The sequence below is a fragment of the Mercenaria mercenaria genome, unplaced genomic scaffold (genome assembly GCF_021730395.1).
Source record: "Mercenaria mercenaria strain notata unplaced genomic scaffold, MADL_Memer_1 contig_3509, whole genome shotgun sequence".
NCBI lineage: Eukaryota > Metazoa > Mollusca > Bivalvia > Venerida > Veneridae > Mercenaria > Mercenaria mercenaria.
The window spans coordinates 54,597-69,803 of NW_026461654.1; the positions used below are offsets into that span (position 1 = coordinate 54,597).

General features: G+C 31.7%; 1 protein-coding gene across 1 annotated transcript; it reads left to right on the forward strand.

Moving 5' to 3' along the window:
• Nucleotides 1-396: 396 nt before the first annotated feature.
• LOC128553122 (uncharacterized) lies at nt 397-14,535 on the forward strand. The gene is made up of 2 exons (XM_053534237.1): nt 397-546; nt 13,469-14,535. The coding sequence occupies exons 1-2, from the start codon at nt 501-503 to the stop codon at nt 13,876-13,878; spliced, it is 456 nt and encodes a 151-aa protein (XP_053390212.1). The 5' UTR covers nt 397-500; the 3' UTR covers nt 13,879-14,535.
• Nucleotides 14,536-15,207: the final 672 nt, after the last annotated feature.

Sequence of the window (15,207 nt, forward strand, 5' to 3'; positions counted from 1 at the left end):
AGTTGCATTTATGATGACAAATCAAAAAGGATATTTTATAATGGTATATAAGGTCCAAATTTCATATTTAAAAACATACATATTAACAGACCTATGTACTGTGAAATCATTAATATTCTTCGGGGACAAATTTTCGTGGATTTCGTGATTCAGTCAATCCACGAAATTTAATCCCAGCGAAAAAGTAAAATTCCCATTTATTTTGTACTCAAACGTCAAATCCGCGAATTCATATCCCACAAAATTACCGTTTTAAACAAAACCACGAAATTTCATGCCCACGAAATTAAATGATTTCACAGTATTATGTTTAAAATTGTATACACCAATGGGCTAAGTTGTTTGAATGAATTTTACCGATTGCACAAGGAAGTTATGTGTGCTATTCTTGTAACAAACGCGATACTAAATTTAAACAATATTTTTTGAGATAATATACACATAACATGTACAGCAAACTTACGATTACAAGTGATAAATCAATGGCGACCAGATAAAAAATGACGATCTTACGGATAGAAGCTTTGATTCTCTCTTTAATTCCATGTAAGTATTGTCTTATCATTCAAAGAATGCATTTACATAGTGTTTTTTTTTATTTATTTTTAACACACTAATTTGTTTTTGCTCGATTTATAAAGATTTAAAAGGTATTTCTTAAAGGTATTTCATATCAAGTGAGGTACTTCTCGCCAACAACAAAACGTCATGTTAAAATCTTAATGACGTGTAACTAGTTATTCTCCTAAATAGTTCATAACTCTTGTTATAAATGTAAATACTTGTTTCAAATTTTCATATTCAATAACAATTGAATTAAACCCGAACGAGTATTACATGAAAACTAGAGTTTGTAACTGAGACTTCATATTTACTGAAAATATGACCCACTGTATCGGATCTGACCAAATATTCGTGAATGTGTTCAAGAATACCAAACAAATAAACAAAAACCTTTTGCCTATTTCAAACCGAAAGTATGTTTTCCGACTGCTAACGAACCCGTCGCGCATCTTTCGCGCTCCGAAACGAGGCTATAATTTTTAAATAGATCCAACGATAACGTGATGTTTACAAACATAGCATAGGGAATTCAACTTTTTTGTAACTCACAAAAGCTTCATGAAAATCATTCTTATAATACAGTTAATATACAGCTATACTACAAGTTTCCGGGTGGACAATTTAGACCATTCCTGAATAAAAGTGTTTTCACAACTTGATCTGCGAACTTATTAGTACGGGGACCAATAACGTCTACCATGCATCCCCACTAGACTTTTTTTCATAGGTACCAGATTGTTCGGCAGGACCAACCCTTTCGAAATAAAAAATGTTCCCATGACAAAAAACCTTTTGAACTATATATGATTTCACTGTTTCCATGACAACAGTTGATTATTGAAAAGGACGACCATATAGATGATAATCAGTCATATCTTGGTCAATTTTGGTGATAAAACAATAAAAATGGTGTCAACATGGAGCTAGGACACTGGCCTTTAAATGACAGAATTTAAATAATAATTGACTAATTTGCATATTCATGAATATTAAATTGAATGAGTATGTTAAAAAATTACAAAATTTTGTTGAAAAATAACATTTTCTACGTTTCAAATCAGTTTAAGTGTACCAGTCAACTTTGTTCTGGTCTTAAGGTCTCTCAGTGTTTTGCAATATATTATTTTGTTACTCTTATGGCACTTTTGTTTACTATAAACTAGATGTGCTCAGCTAATTTGCATAAAATGAACCAGTATCACAAACAACGAATAAAATTCTGAAACTCCTAAAACTGAATAAAATGATATAATTAATTATTATCAATGAAAAAACAATTTTTATGTAGTCTTTAATGTTTGCAGACATAGAATTAACACTTTGTTGAAGGAAGAATAAAAATGTAACATACACTACACATGTTACGTTACCATTTCACCAACCTTGTTGTATTGCGTCAATTATTCAGAAAATATTCCAGAAACGTAATTAATATTACTTATTGTGTACTATAATAATACAATGTACTTCTTTAGTACAGATATTGTGATATTTTTCCGTAACACACTTTAAAATACGTTACCACTACCACTGCTTTTTAAAAAGATATTCAAAAAGAAGTTGAAGCCCATATTGTAGCAAACTGATTTATTTAAACTGTTAGCTGTTAGTTTTAAGAAGGTTTTCTTCTGTTATTTCAGAAATTGCCTACAATATTATATTGCACCATCCATGTAACTATAATTTTAGATGGAATTTCAGTAAAACATGCAATAATACCCATCTGTGCATTCACAATATTATGATCATACAGCTGATATTTCAGTCTTCCTGTGAGTAAAAGTCAAGTTTTATAAAAGGTACTTTTTGAATTTTATAAAAAGTAGCATTATAAGAACATATACAAAACCAACTCTAGCTTTGTAGGATGAATCATAGCGTCCTGAGTCAGATATCTGGATGAGGCCTTTGCTCTCCATGACGATTCAATAAAGACATCGTGTCTAAAGTCAGCTTAGTAGAAGTAGACTTACACGTGTACAATGCTGAGAACTTAGCACTTGCCTGCAGAGAAATGAGTAGTTCCGGTACAGAATCCATGGACACTTGTTAGGTTAACTGCTCAACATTACATGACTGAATTTCTGTTGCAAAGCGATGCTAAACCAAAACTAATAATCAAAAGAAAGTTTCTGGTATTTAAAGTAAAAACTTTAGATTTAAAACTAAAACCAGCTGGACAAAATTGTTGTAGTGATACCAAATCAAGATATAAGAAATTTATAAAACTTTATAGATATGAAATAAAGAAGACTGTTGTAGTCATTTTGAAACATTTACAAGAAGGACAGAATGTACAAAATATTTTTTCGTATTTTAAAGTGTACAGACAAGGTATAAATTGTATTATGTGGTGGAATATTCCTGGATATACCGGAACATTAAGAGAAACACTACTAAGAGTATTATGCATCAATCCTAACAAATAAAGTTTGATTATCAATTAAGCTACGTGCTAAAGGTTATGACAAAGGCATGACCTATCTTTGTCAAATGTTCAGACTGTAGCAAGGAACTCGAGAGTATGAAACAAATTACTTCAGAATCAAAGTGTAATCAAATGTCATTCATAAAAACTAAAGTGATTTTTGAGAGCCTATGATCTTTGTCATTTGCTTTCTAATTTATAAATAATATGCTATAAAGCAACATATTATTCATAACAGATAACCAGCAAGAGAGCAAATATGCTGTATTAAGTAACATTAAAGTAAAAACATCGTAAGTAACATCTCAATCAAGATGTGCAGAATTTGATGCTTTTAACACTGCTGCCTCATATTGTGTGCATTTCATATTTTTCAGACATTTCAACTAATTTTAAGTTCAAATTTTAAGTAATCCATAAAATTTTACTATAACAGAACACTGTTTAAGCTAGTGATAAAGTGGGTGTGAGGGCAGTTTCACATTTCACTACATCTAACGAACAGACATAATCAAATCAAGTCAGCTATTATTTTGCTTTATTGTACTGTTATGCTTCCAAAGGATGATCTTTAAAAGAACAATTTGCTATCCCTTAAAAGTCTTCTCAATCGTTCAGCACGACTTTTATGTCGTGTTATTGGTACTGTTTAGTTTCTCAACACGACCATTTTGGCCTGGGTGGTTCCAATACTCCCGCTTTCATAGCCTTGGGTATTGTTTAATCACCCCTTGGATATGGTGCCTGCTTTTTAATTTCGTCTTTTGACAGTTCCTGTGATACGCAGGCTCCATAACCTCAGATACCCTTTCTAAATTCCAGTTTGTTTATTTCTGCCCATTGTTTCCTCGTTTGGGGCAAACCCTTTACTTTATCTGGGGACCAAACGCCGCTATTCATGGAATTTCACGCCTCAAGACGTGTATCATTGAAGGTTCCATGTTCACCGCCGTTTGAATACATCTGCGGATGTCTCTAAATTGTTTTTTGTACTTTTAGCATGTGTAAATGTTGAGTTCTGCTCAACCCGAGGCTAGAGGGCGTGAACGGTAGCATGCATTTCCACTACCGTCCATGGACAGGCTCAATCAAACCGAGCCTGCAACATTTTCATTTTTGTCGTGCTGAGCGACCTGTGAAGTTTTCACTTTTCTCTATTTTAAGTGCCATATGTTGGTTGTAAAAAGTCTCCTCGTACTCGCGTCCAGTGTTGTTAGATTTTCTGGTCCTTTGGGCCATACTTACTAAAACAGAATTCCTCTTAAGCCAGTGCTAGGGGGCATAAGGTGTTTTTCACACTTCATAACCTCTCATAAACAGCCATGCTCCAACTGAGTTTGCTATTTATTTGCTTGGTTGCGATCTTTGCTTCAAAAGGATCTTCTTAAAGTCTATTGCAAAATGTTCTTCAGCAATTCTGAAGTGCCGTTCATAAAGCACTCAGTATCTTTCTAGCAGTTTTAAATAGCATTATGTGATTGTTTTCCTAACAATTTTGGTTTTCAAACACTTAATATCATTCACATCCTTGACTGCTTTTTCCAGTTTTACAAGTTTAAATTTAAAGATTACTTAAAGTAGCTGAAATTTCATTTTGTTTTTTAGTTTTCGTTCAGTGTAGCTTTTCAATAGTGAATATTTCATCAATAAGCCCATCTCAATACAATGCATGTGTTTCTGAAACTAAAAACTAAAATGCTTTATTTCTCACGTAAATAACTACATAGATGCACTTCACAATAACACAAAACGAGATAAATATTCCATTAAAACATTTTCCATGAAAAGCAGCCCGAAATTGTAACCCTATTATCAGTGTATGGATGTTAGCAAGGATGTTTACATTATGAATATATACAGAATATATACATAAAAATATATAATAAATGTAAAATGTAATTATTGACAACAATATTGAAACCATCAAATAAAAGAACAACATATTTAAAAAACAAATATTAGTATAATTAAACTGATAGATGCATTAATTCAATATGAAAAATGAACATTGAATGTGTAATGAATGTTTTAGATGATTTCTTTGTTGACAAAAGTGAAGAAAGAATGTTAGAATTAATACTTTAAAGTTTTAACAAATCCATGCTATCATAATATTGAAAACAATGGTTCAGATTTCTTCCTACATATTTCTACAGACAGAAAACACAGTGGTAACGTATTTTAAAGCGCCGTTATGGAAAAAAATCTCATTACTTGGAAGTATGGAGCTGTACTATTTTGTAAAAGTATTTAATATAACTTGATAACTAAATACCCTGAAATCCCGAGAATAAGCCGGTTTTGAAAATAAGCCGGTCTCGAAAATAAGCCACCATTTCACTACGGACAAAAAGGGCTCATAAATTAGCCGCACTCAAAAAAAAGCCGTCCACTTGTTTTGTATCAGAAATAGTATCATTGACCATGTTAAGACACCATATAAGATAGCAAAAGTTACCAATTATTTATCTCCACATGTAATAGCAATAAACACACTGTGAAATAAAAACCACTTAAAACAATGCAAGTTGTGTTGATTTTTAAAACCCTGGACAAATTAAAACTTTAAAAGCAATAAAATTCCTGTCTCAAGCACTTCTTGTCATATTAATTATGAAAAAAGCCTATAAAACACTAAGTACATCTGGTTAAATTGATAACACAATGCGGTGTTTATCACGTATAGTGTAAGTTAATCTTTGTTTGTGTATTTGTTTGTTAGGCCAGACAAATCTTTTTAATTGGTTATTATTTGTTAGCATCGGATTATAATCATTAAGAAATTGTAACAAAACAGGTATATCAGAAGTATTTACCGACGTCGATGTTATAACTCAAAATCAAAAACTATGACATCTGTATCTGCAATATTTGGTACTCGAAAATACGCCGGTTTTTAAACCGTTACCTTATATATGTACTCAAAAGTTTGCCGGGCTCAAAAATAACCCGGTCTCGATAGTAAGCCACCAAATCCTTACGAAAATTTGAAATAAGCCGCGGCTTATTTTCAGAATTTAAGGGTGTTCCTCTACTATTTTCTGAGAAAATAATGATACAATAAAACTAGATTACTAGAATGGTAACGTAACATGTGTAAAGTATGTTACAAACAGATTCCTCCTTCAAGTAAGTATTTACATTATATTTTCATGTGCTTTAGCTCAAATAACACAAGTTTATTGATCACAGTTTAGTTCATCATGTTGTTCAGTTTTAGTTATATCCTATTTTCAGAGATGTCTGTTTCAGCATAGATTAATTTATGCAAATTTGCTAAACATACCTATTTTGGATTAAAAAAAAATATCATCAGTGTTACAAAATACTATTCCAGAAAACACTGAGAGATATAAAGACCAGATCAAAACTGTCTGATCTATATTTTCTAAGTAATTTATGTAACAAAACAAGGTTATTGAAATGGTAACGTAATATGTGAAAAGTATGTTACATACTGATTCCTCCTTCAAAAAGGTGTTCAAATTTTATTTACAAACAATAAAGCTCACATAATCGTTATTTCATTGATAACATTTAGTTATATCATTTTATTAAATTTTAGTGGTATCTTGTTTCCTGAGATGTTGGTTGTGGTTATGGTTAATTTTATGCAAATTAGCTAAACATACCTATTTTGGATTAAAACAATTACCAACAGTGTTACAAAATACTATTCCAGAAAACACTGAGAGATATAAAGACCAGATCAAAACTGTCTGATCTATATTTTCTAAATAATTTATGTAACAAAACAAGGTTATTGAAATGGTAACGTAATATTTGAAAAGTATGTTACATACTGATTCCTCCTTCAAAAAGGTGTTCAATTTCTATTTACAAACAATAAAGCTCACATAGTTGTTATTTCATTGATAACATTTAATTATATCATTTTATTAAATTTTAGTGGTATCTTGTTTCCTGAGATGTTGGTTGTGGTTATGGTTAATTTTATGCAAATTAGCTAAACATACCTATTTTGGATTTAAAAATTTACCATCAGTGTTACAAAATACTATTTAAGAAAACACTGAGAGATTTTCAGAGCAGATCAAAATTGTTTGGTACATTTAAATTGATTTAAAACTTAAAAAAATATTATTTTCTTATAAAATTTTGTCATTTTGTAACATTCTCATTAATATTCTTGAATATGCAAATTAGTTAATTAACAGAAAAATGCTGCTGTTCAAAGGCCAATGTCTTGGCTCTATTTTGACACCATTTTCGTTGTTTTATCACCAAAACTGAACAAGATATGACTGATTATCCTCTATATGGGCGTATTTTCCAAATATGAACGGTTGCCATGGAAACAGTTAAATCTTATATAGTTCAAAAGAGTTTTTTCATGGGAACATTTTTATTTCGAAAGGGTTGGTCCTGCCGAACAAACTGGTACCTATGAAAAAAAGTCTAGGTGGACGCATGGTAGACCTTATTGGTCCCACATATATTTAATCAATCTCTTTTCAGAATAGTTTTAAGAATATAGATGAATAGCTATCTAACACTCTAAAAACAAAAAGTGATTGGAATTTATCTACATACACTGATTTATGTACATATTGCTACATTAATTAAATAAAATTTTATACATTGTCTTGGCCTTATATATGTCACTGTCAGTTTAAAACTAAAAGCTTATATATCTCGTATTTTTTCATGCAAATCATGTACATAACTACTATCATGGAAATAAACAAAAAATACAGTTATTTTGTGGCGCGTCTTTAAAAGGACATTCGTGTTTGAATTAATTATAAAATCACGTGATCCCGAAGAATTACCGATCGGTTACGGAAAAACGGTAAACACGAAAGTAGGACAAAATGACCACCCATGTCAGTGTAAGAAAATGCAAAAAAATAAAGAAATCATTAATTTCTCTGTACATGTTTTGACTTGAAGGGAATATTGCACTGCTATCGTAATGTTTAGATGTATATTTCAAAATGTGTAGTCATTTTTAAAGATTCATGCTTTCTTATTTGTCTTTATTTAGTACCTTAATCCAGTTCTTGATAATTATCCCAAACTTACTGTGAATTTCAAAATTCAAAATTTTGCTATTTACAATGTACATGTAATAAATGACAAAACCTTTATTTTTAATTTATAAAAGACAAACGCATCCAGAGAGACCAAAATACAGTACTCCTTTAGATATTGATTCATATACTTGTTGTGGTCAGTTTGTTAATTAATTAAGACGCTTGTTTTATTATACTTGCCTGCAACATTGGATAAGAATGACGTTTGGTTTGCACGTTCCAGTTCCCAAATGGTGTTTTTGTCACTGACTACTAACCGTAAACCACAGTGGTACACTGCCTTCGAATGTTACGGGATTGCAATTTTGAAACGTGCCTTGAATAAATGTTTTAATTTCTATTGTCAGACGTTGTCCGTAGAGCATTTTTCACGCAGTCTCCTTTATATGGAACCTACATATATATATTGTTAAACCGGCAATCGTTTTGATATTGATAACGTGTTTGTTTAAATGACATGTGTTTATATCTTTGGTTGTTAGATTTTGTTATGTAAATAAATCTCTACATTCCACACTATACTGTGAAATCATTAATATTCGTGGGGGACTAATTTTCGTGGATTTCGCGGTTGAGTCAATCCACGAAATTTAATCCCAACGAACAAGTAAAATTCCCATTCATTTTATGTTCAAAAGTGGAAATCCACGAATTCACATCCCCACGAAATTGCCAATTTGACAAAAACCACGAAATTTCATGCCCACGAAATTAAATGATTTCACAGTATTTGCTTTTCCATTTCATGTGAGAAATTATAAATACCTATTTTTCTACTGAAACAAAAAACAAACTCGTTGTCTTTTTCATTCGCAAGGTACACAAGATTTGAATTTCCAATTACCTTTAGAATAGTTTTTGTTCTGCTTATAAATTATCTGTGTCGCATTAAAGTGATGTCACGTTTTGAATTTTCGGTGAACAAAAAAAAAAGAATATTCAGTTCTTTCCAAAAACCGTTATGTTATGATTCAACCAAATATAGTTTCCTTTGTCTACCAGAAAGGAACAATTCTTATATCTTAATATTGAGAATCGGTACCTTTATAACAGACAATAAACTAAAACAATAGACATTCATATGTGACTTCGGTGAGCTCAACAAAGCAATTTCAAGCACAAATATTAATGTGGAATGTAAAGAATGTTACACACTACCATATCCGACAAAGATACTTTCAAAAACAATGCATTTTCAGAATTGAGAGATAAAAATAATATTGACAGCTCATGAAAACTAATGACAAATTCTGACAGGTATATGATGACTCATGGCGTAATTAAATTGTTTCTGTTATTTCTAACTTCCAGTTTGATTTTCATAAAATTGGTATTCTATATTGTAGCTTACAACTCATACATTGAAGCAATAAAAGAATATTTGTCTATCCATGTCTCGTACGAATTCCTATTGTTTCAGTCATTTGTCAGTAATTAGAGCAACTCACAGTGTTGCAGTCATACAAAACACATCCCTTATTTTCACATAGATATTGAGGATTTATCTAATGAGCACATGTATTGGAAACACAATTTTAATACCGACTGTGTATTATAAGCATACAGAAACAATATTGTCTGTGTTTACATAATTAAGTGTAAGAATATTGGTCAAAGGGAAATAACTAACAGGGCCTTTGATTGGTTGAAGAAGTATATGGTATTCCGAGACAAATATTTAAGATGTAAAGTGGTCTCTCATTGGTGAAATATCTGTTGAATATGCTTGAAAACTGTTTTATTTCTTAAATTGAGGTTCTAAGCCACGATTAATGGAGGAAAAAATATTTGAAGGTGTGTTTTGTTTGAAAATTTTGCTTGTTGTAGTGATATAGTATTTTCATGAAATGTAAACAAAAATTAACTGCCGGACTGGGGGTTATTGACTTGCGGGTGAAAAAAGTGCACAAAAATGATGGTCAACATGTATATTTCTGGCTGTTTTCTTTTAGGTCTTGAATAGTTCTTTCACCCTGGGTAGGTGGCATCAAAAGTTTAAATGTTAGGAAAGGGCTATAACCCAAAACATTACAATGTAAGTCTATGGGAAAACTGTTACTTCCCTTTAACCTAAAGGGCATCCTGAATTGCTATATTGCCATGCCATGTGGGTGGCTGTAAACAGAAAAATACACGATGAATGTGTTTTATTTGCATGATAGTGCCTGGTTTAAAACTTTTAAAACATAACACGTGTCTTCACATAGATTTTTCATGAAAATTTATCGTAAAAATGGGATTACTACTGGTACTGGTGAGACGGAGAGGTACTTTTCTGCCTCAGAAAGCTATATTGCAGCGTATATGCTGTTCTATGCATATTTATATGATTTCGACTGAATTTCAAGCTTATATATGCACAATTGTGAATACAGTAAGCAATAACTGGAACCAGATAGCTCTGTGTAAATCGGAAAGCCGAGAAATGAATATTATTTGGCAAAAAGAATAAAAATAGCGTTCTTTTTTTATAAAAAAGTATAAGCCCAGTGAATGTCTGAAATGATACAGCTGGACCTTGATCTTGATCATTCTCATACATTTTGTGTTAATTTGCATACAATTTAGACAAATCTGTATTTGAAACAGTCACTGGTGTCAATTTTACTTTATTTTCTGTACTATTTTCGAAAAGTGAAAAAAAGTATCTCTTTCAAAGATTTATTTGAACGGTAAATAGGGGGCTTTATAGTTAAAATAACTGCTGATTTATTGAAATATAGTCACGTAATTGCGTTAGCACATCGCTAGTTATGTGAGAAATACGGAATGAACGATATTTCACCATAAAGGGAAACAATTTATCAATCGCGATTGACAATAGATGATAATACGAATCTGAATTACCTCCCTTTAATAGCAAAATACTTATTTTTTGCCTATTTTTATGGTGTCTCGTTTATTTTGAGTGACTTAAATGACATTTTTCGTTAGATTGTGTTAACACATTAACAAAAATGCATGGTGCTTCCCCTGTAATGCATTTTTTCTTTTACAGGAACTGAAAAAGGCATTAAAAATACTGTTCATTTGAGAATTTTCCTACTTTTATCCTTAATCTTCGGGACTACATGAAGATTTATGTCATTTTTTTTTGCCAGTCTGGTAAAACGTAAATATCTAACAGTGACATTACACTTTTAACAAGTTCTGCACGTCATATTTTCTAATACAGGCTGTAGAATGTAGCATCAGCAGTCAAATTCCTACAATTTCTGGACGTCAGGTGCTTATTTTGACTGCTCCCCGGGGTCCGTTTAACGTATATATAGATTTCAATTTATTAATTTTCTTGACTGTACCACTTATTGCTATATATTCGTTCAGTTTTGATTACACTCTTGCATCCTAAAGTTGTCTAATAGGCGCTTAAGGTGCAAAATCATATTTTGTTCATATAAAAAGAAAAAAGTATCTCTTTAGGTCAAAGGGAAATAACTAACAGGGCCTTTGATTGGTTGAAGAAGTATATGGTATTCCGAGACAAATATTTAAGATGTAAAGTGGTCTCTCATTGGTGAGATATATGTTGAATATGCTGGAAAACTGTTTTATTTCTTAAATTGAGGTTCTAAGCCATGATTAATGGAGGAAAAAATATTTGAAGGTGTATTTTGTTTGAAAATTTTGCTTGTTTTAGTGATATAGTATTTTCATTAAATGTAAACAAAAATTAACTGCCGGACTGGGGGTTACTGACTTGCGGGTGAAAAAAGTGCACAAAAATGAAATGATGGTCAACATGTATATTTCTGGCTGTTTTCTTTTAGGTCTTGAATAGTTCTTTCATCCTGGGTAGGTGGCATCAAAAGTTTAAATGTTAGGAAAGGGCTATAACCCAAAACATTACAATGTAAGTCTATGGGAAAACTGTTACTTCCCTTTGACCTATATTATGAGAAATATTCATGTTCGTGATGGAGTATCTTTATAAACGAACGTAGAAAATAGATTATATACATGAGTATATCATACATGTATATTTATCTTGTATAATCGCGTTAAGTAGTTGTTTTTCTTATTGAATAATGCACATTTCAGTATTCAAGGGATTGTATAAACATAAGTTCTTGATGAAAGATGTTTTAACATGTTAATTCATGTGTGGTATTTATGCTATTAATTTGAAAATATAGAAATACGTAGATAACATTTAATCAGCGTGGTTAATGCTAGAAACTTGATATACTTATGGCATGGTTGGAGAACATTATTCGGTATATTATTGATGCTTATTTTATCAAATATAGTGAATTCTCAGTTAAAGGGTTTCATTTTAGAGCACCGTTAGAATCACTGAATTTAAAAAATGTTGCCAAGCAGAAAGGCCTATTGTATATTCGCGAATCATTACCGAGGGGACCTGGTAGAGAATAAAAGCAATTTTTATTTATCAATATTCCCTGTAACAACTCGTATAAATCCAGTTGAAACACACTTTCGTGTTAGTATTGTATTGCGTTCTGTCATTAGTATCATGTTTTAAATTCTGTATGGGTACGTTTTAATCAAAACGAGCAGCACTAAAGTTTTGTGCGCTAAAAAGTGTTTGCCAAATGTTGTAAGAAAGGTGAATTAGAAACTCGAGAAGAAGAAAAACAAGCAAAAGAAGAAGAATAAATGGATGTTTCTATGTGTTAAGGGGCATAAATGAGAGAACGGGCAGAAATGTAGAGCCGTAGGAAATAGGGTACCTAGCTGTACCTTGTACCTTTGGTAAGAAGAGTGCAAGAACGTAATGGGAACTTTGGATTTATTTGAAACTTGGACAAAGATAGTAACAGTAAATGCTAGACATCTGACAATAATTTTTTCACTGATATTCAAAGAATACATTTATGCTGAAGTTTACAGGTAGAAAAACAAGCATATGGTCCAAAGTAATGACCACAATAAGTACTAGATGTAGAACTTACATAAGAATTCCAGAAATGTGCTTTCATATTTTTGAAGACAAGTACTAGATGTAGAACTTACATAAGAATTCCAGAAATGTGCTTTCATATTTTTGAAGACTTTTTTTCTATCATTTTCTTACATACTACTTATTCAGCAACAAAATGTTTGTTTGAATTAGTTCAGTGCTGAAAGTTAAAGTGACCAGCCGATGTTCATTAAACTATAACCACGTGTGGTATTCAATCTAATGAATCAGTTAAAGTTTGACTTCAACGCAAATAATTCAAAGTGTAACCATATTCTCCCCCATCTGTTGACACTATATGGTAAATTTGCTTATAAGAACGTTAAATAGCATCATTACTACATTTAAATCATATCCTCGTGACACTAAACCAAACACCTACAACAACAAACATCACCACAGCTAGCATCAGCGACGTTTGCGAAACATAAGCATATCTGCATATAGAATAAGTGTAGTCATAAATATAACGGATTTGTTTGTACTCACTTTCAGGTGCATGCACACAGACAGTCACACTTTCTCCAACTATTGCTCAGGTGATTGTTAACCAGAGCGTAACTTTGACTTGTTCTATCAATGAAATAGACGTTGCAAAATTTTCACGTTGGGAGATTTCTGAATCACCTCGGACTGGAGTTATTGTTCCTTCCAACGGAACGTGTCTAGGATTTGGTTTTTTGGCAGATGAAACTAAATATTCTTTGCACTGCAATGGAAACAACACATTTTCGGTAACTATTAAAAGAGTGACAATACAGGATCATGCTCAAACATGGAGATGTAGTCAAGCATTTATTTTCAGCAACCAAGCTACGATATTTGTGAAAAGTAAGCAGTTCACATATTTCTGTCTGTTTATATCAATTCAAAGTTCATCCCAATTAACAACAACTGCAGTATGACATAGTGTGGTATTTCTTTGTCTGCAGGAATTTAAGGTACTTCCGCCATCTTGAATTTAGAGTGACCTTCATTTGAAGTGTGAAAATATAGTGAACAAAAGCTTTCAAATGCAGCTGTTCCAGAATACAAAAACAGCTCAGTTTTCAAGACCTGAACTAAAAGTAGCTGTATAAAAAGTAAAACTAAAATTTGGAAATAAATAAAGAAGATATTTTACCTGTATTTTTCCAAATTTTTGGTTAGATTTATAAATCCTTTCAAAATACTTTATTAAAAATTCATGAATGGCAAAAGTTAGTTCAAAGTTTCAATTAGTGCATAGGAGAATTGTCTTACTGAATAGAACTAAACTTATTACAAAATCTGTTTTCAAACCTGACCACCTCATGTATTAAAACTAAAATAAATCTGTACATATTGCTATTTTCAGCATACATAAAAGTAGTGCAATGTGCGGACAATGATTTTTATACGTATGGTGTATCAAACTGCCTAAAATTGTAAGACAAGTCTCAGACTTAATGTGAACAAGATTTGGCAACGATCCGAAATTCTTTTCAAGGATTGTCAAGTATAAGAAAGGTTTAATTTATTACAGTGGAATTTATGTACTTACGCGCTGCTTATCTCACGGAAAATTTGGTGGAAATGGAATTTTCGGCACTTCCTGCGGTAACTACCGAAATTACTTAACGTAACTTTCTCACTCATACGTGATTGTATATTTATAAATTATAAAAACAATCGAAATATTTGCTTTATCACGATATATGCAAATATTTAGACAATCTTGAAACATTAGGCCACAATATTTCCGCATACTGGTCCGGGACAAGTTCGATGTGTATAGTGATTCCTTATTAGATGTTTCATGCGTCGTAAACTAACCAATTTTGATCTATCGAATTTTTAAACAATATGAGAATAATGCTGCATGTTTTTGAAAACACAGTGAGAATAAATCGCAGAAAAAATGTACAGCCAAATATGTTAGGAGGTAATACAATTTGTATACAGTTGTAGATAACTACGAAACATTTTACAAAATGCAATCAGTTGAACTTCTCACGCGAAAACCTAATGATTAAAATCAGCAATATCTCAAAAGTAACTTTTCTGCATCTTGGTTCTTCGTTAAACAATGATATTTTTTCACATTTTCATAGATTTAAACTGATAATAAATGTGCATTGAAATTCCGGCATAGAAATGGACATTGACTTTACATTACTGCGGTGTTGACAGCAGAAACAGCGGTCCAGTACTAAGACTGTCTACGAAACCAAGGATAACGAGTTCTTTATCTGAAAATTACGAACATTGGGATC